The sequence below is a fragment of the Tupaia chinensis genome, unplaced genomic scaffold (genome assembly GCF_000334495.1).
Source record: "Tupaia chinensis unplaced genomic scaffold, TupChi_1.0 Scaffold000132_1, whole genome shotgun sequence".
Lineage (NCBI taxonomy): Eukaryota > Metazoa > Chordata > Mammalia > Scandentia > Tupaiidae > Tupaia > Tupaia belangeri.
This window is the reverse complement of record NW_006159601.1, coordinates 596662-600475: the sequence shown is the minus strand read 5'-3', so window position 1 is coordinate 600475 and position 3814 is coordinate 596662. Positions and strand designations below refer to the sequence as shown.

At 66.2% G+C, this 3814-nt stretch overlaps 1 protein-coding gene across 1 annotated transcript in view; it reads left to right on the top strand.

Moving 5' to 3' along the window:
- Positions 1 to 2322, top strand: part of DACT2 (dishevelled binding antagonist of beta catenin 2) — a 15866-nt gene extending 13544 nt beyond the window's left edge. The window contains exon 4 of the mRNA XM_006144802.2: positions 173 to 2322. Coding sequence (XP_006144864.1) covers positions 173 to 1737 — 1565 coding nt within the window. The 3' untranslated portion in view covers positions 1738 to 2322. The remainder of the gene's footprint in view (positions 1 to 172) is intronic.
- Positions 2323 to 3814: the final 1492 nt, after the last annotated feature.

The window sequence follows — 3814 nt, the reverse complement described above, 5'->3', positions numbered from 1 at the left end:
GGGAGTGGCCCGGCCCCCCTGCGGACCGAGCATGACCGAGGCCTGGAGGCTGCCAGGGCGGACATGGTTGCCGCGCCCAGGAGAGGGCAGCCTCCCGCTCGCCCAGCTGGCCCAAGCCTGAGCAGTGCAGCACAGTCTTAGAGACTCATGTCCGCTCCTCTGTCCCTCCCAGGTGACCTGGACAGACTCCCACCAGCCTGCGTGAAGGTCCCGAGAGCCAGCACTGGCCCTAGGCCAGCCGCCGCCCTCCTGGCTCAGGGGACAGGCACCCTGTCCCCTGAGCTAGACCCCAAGTTCCAGCGGGACCTGGTGTCCAGGGGTGGCAGGGAGGTGTACCCGTACCCCAGCCCCCTACACGCTGTGGCGCTGCAGAGCCCTCTGTTCGCTCTGACCAATGAGACGGCTCAGAAAGGTGACCTCCCGGCTGCCGGGGAAGACCCTGTGGGCCCCGCAGGCCTGAGCAAGCCCGGGACTGGAAGGGCCTCCGAGGCTGCCTCTGCCCGAGCCTACATTGACAGACTGCTGTGTCTGCGGGGCAGGCGGGGTCCCCCAAGGGGCTGGGCGGGCGAGCAGGGCCTCTCAAGACGGGAGCTGCCATCTGCTGTAACTCAGGGTGGCCAGAGAGTGGACACAGAGAGCCGGCCTGAGAAGCTGGTCTGTGCCTCAGAGGGAGGGGGCGTGGGAGGTACAGCCCCCAGCAGACCTGGGCACCAGGGCCCTGCACCCCCCAGGGCTGCCCAGCTCCCCGGCAGCCTTCCAGAGGAGAGGACGGCACCCTTGCGCCAAAATGAGCCTGGGGAGACCAGTGGGGGCCCCGCTCGCTGCGCCCAGACGCGACAGCCGTGCAGGGCTCCTGACCCCCAGAGCCCACTTCTGGCCTGCACGAGCTCTGTCCAGCCACCCCTGGCTGCCCACCAGACTTCCCTGGAGAGGCTGAAAACAGGCCAGCCCTGGACAAAGGCCCTGAAGATCAGTCGGAGGGCCAGTGAAAGGGCCCCAAGGTGCAAGAAGCAGCTGCCCCTGCTGCCCGAGAGACAGCGGGGTGCACACGCAGCCCCCAGGCCACCCCTCGGGGGGCGCCCTCCCTGCAGGCCCCCCAGCAGAGGTGGGCTCTGGAGGAGGCCCACCCTGGCCGGGGAGGCACCCGGACGGACCCGCTCTGAGTCTGCCCTCTACCCGGTGCCCTTCTTTGTCCCCCTGGTTGTGGCCGGACAGGGGGGCTTTCGGGTGTCGGCCCAGGCCCTGTTTCCCTTCGAGGCTGCACCCCTGGCTGCGGTGTCCAGGAAGAAGCAGCGTCGGTGGCAGTCCTCCGTGGAGATCCACACCAAGGCCCATGTGGCCGGTTGTCCCCAGCCCAGGAGAGCAGGTGGCCCGCAGGCCCGAGCCAGGCCCCGGCCAGCCCACCCGGACACCAAGAGCGAGTCGGAGCACTGGGCTGCGTGCACCTCGCTATTCCACTCCACCATCGCTGAGACCAGCGAGGATGAGGCCAGCGACCACACGGCCAACCGCTTTGGGGACCACGAGTCGGGCGCCAGTGACTCCGAGGGCAGAGGCGGCAGCCTGGCCCTGGACAGGCTCGCAGTGGCACAGGGACGGCCAGCCTGGCCTCAGGGGGGCCCCCGGCAGCCACGGCACCCCGTGCCTAAGCTATGCCGCATTAAGGCTTCCAAGGCTCTGAAGACAAAGATCCGGAGGTTCCAGCCGGCCGCACTGAAGGTGATGACCACAGTGTGACGCTGGCCTCCAGGCCCCACGACCTGCCGCCTCCTGCCACCCAGCCGGCCGCCCCAAGATCTGGAGGGGATGCCAACTGTGGGGGCGCAGGCGCATCACCTTGCCCGTCGGCGGCATCCGTGTCACCCCTGGAACCGGCGTCCCACTCACTGCACGGGCTCTGCCACGCAGCACGGCCGAGCTCTGTGGTGAGCGCACCCCCAGGACGTTCCTGGAGCATCCTGCGGCTCGAGGTCACCTGGTTTCGGCATCTCCAGGCAGATATCCCGGGCCGCTGGCCCCGGTGCCCGTCCTCCTGCTGCTCCCATCTGCCCTGTCCCCGCCAGGGGCAGGTGCCAGACTAAGCCACGCCCCCGCTGAAGACAAGGTTCTGGACTGCCCTGGAGGTTGGGTTTGAGCTAGAGGTCTGTGACGCTCTCACCGCAAATAAATGCCCCGTCCACACCACGATGCCCTCTCCCTCCCCGGCCCCCTCGGCTCCTTGCCTGGCATGTGGCTCCCCTCCGCCTGCCCTGCGTGTGCCCTCCTGGGGACCGGCGTGCGTGGTAGGTCTGGACCTCGCCTCCGGGAGAGAGAAGGACGGCATGAAAGTGTTTTAAAGAAAGAATTTTTGTTTCTGTCTTTGTTTATTGGTGTTTATTTTCTGAAGAAAGTCGCGTTTTTCAGGGAGGATGGCATGCCGAGGCGAGGTGCTCGGTGTCCCCAAGCGAGCCACTTGGTTTCCCCGGCCGGAAGAGCAGTTTCACCCTGAAAGGCTCAGAGGCTTCTCCAGTGCCTCTCCCGGCCCAGAGCCGCAGGGAGGTGATGGGACACGACCATCCTCATGGGCTCTGGGGCTGGGCCGGGCTGCCAGGAACTTGGGAAGGGAGAAAAGCCCCCCCAAAATGACAGTCCACCTGTACTAAGGGTCGGGTACCCCCATCGCAGGAGCTGGTCGCAGGCTGCCCTTTAAAGAGAGGAGCATTGGGGACGAAGAGCTGCAGGGAGTGAGGGGCTGCCGTGGAGGCCTGCGGGGAGCTGGAGGGCAGCTGCTTTCTGCATTGGCCCCTCGGGGGTGGGAGCAGTGCCCATGCAGGACCCCGGCATGCTGCCTCTGTCCGCAGAGCCCACCGGGCTTCCGCACCTGCCGCGGACAGAGCACGGTCCTCCTCGGCTTTCGAGAGCCTGCCTCCAGGGTAAAGCGGCCCTCGGCCCACTCATGGCGGGCCATAGAACGTCCCACCAGGGTGTTCAATAAACGCGTCTAGCTCTCGGCCGAGGGCCCACCGGGCATGGGAGCAGTGGCTTTGCCGGGACCGAAGCAGTGTGGTGTCCTGGCCTGTGTATCTTCCGTGGCCTACACCCGAGAGGCCATTCTGGAGAAACGTCCATGTGAGCCTTCTGTCCATGGGTGCCACTGCCCACCCACCCCACCCCCACGTGGTCTCTGGTGTTTTCCACACCTTCCCGCGTGGGAGGCGCGCATGCTCTACGGGGAGGAGGCGCTCTTCACAGTCGGGGGTCTGCCTCCTGCCCATGAAGGAAGGCTGGTAGTCCCCAGGGTTTGAGACGAGGAAATTAACAGCGGCAGGAGCAGGACAGGGCCTGTCTGTGCTCGCCCCAGTAGGGTGGCTCCGGTCAGGCCAGGGTCTCCATGCAGGACAAGGAGTCGTGTGTCTCTCTGAGCCGCTCTGCAAACGCCACAGCCAGGTGCCAAGGGAGCACGTGGGCTGTGGGCAGGTGGCCCGGGGAGCAGGGCGGCTGGGTGTGCGGCCGTGGGCAGGTGGCTGCAGAGAAATACCTGAATGCAGAGTCATCAATGATAAGAGGGGCTCAGTTACCTGGCAGGGTCCTAGGTAACTGTAAAAAGGCTTCGCAGCAGACCCCGGGCTGCATTTGACCAGATGGCTAGTGCTGTGGCCCGGCCTGGTGACACCTGAAATTCACCGTCACACACATTCCACACGGTGAAAGCCAGCTACACTCGTCCCGGCATTTACAGGCACCCTTCCCAGCGAGATGTCCGGCCCAGCCAGGCAGAAAGCCCAGCAGTCCCTGCTCCGACACGCGTGTGGTCAGAGCTGACCGAGTGGCCGAA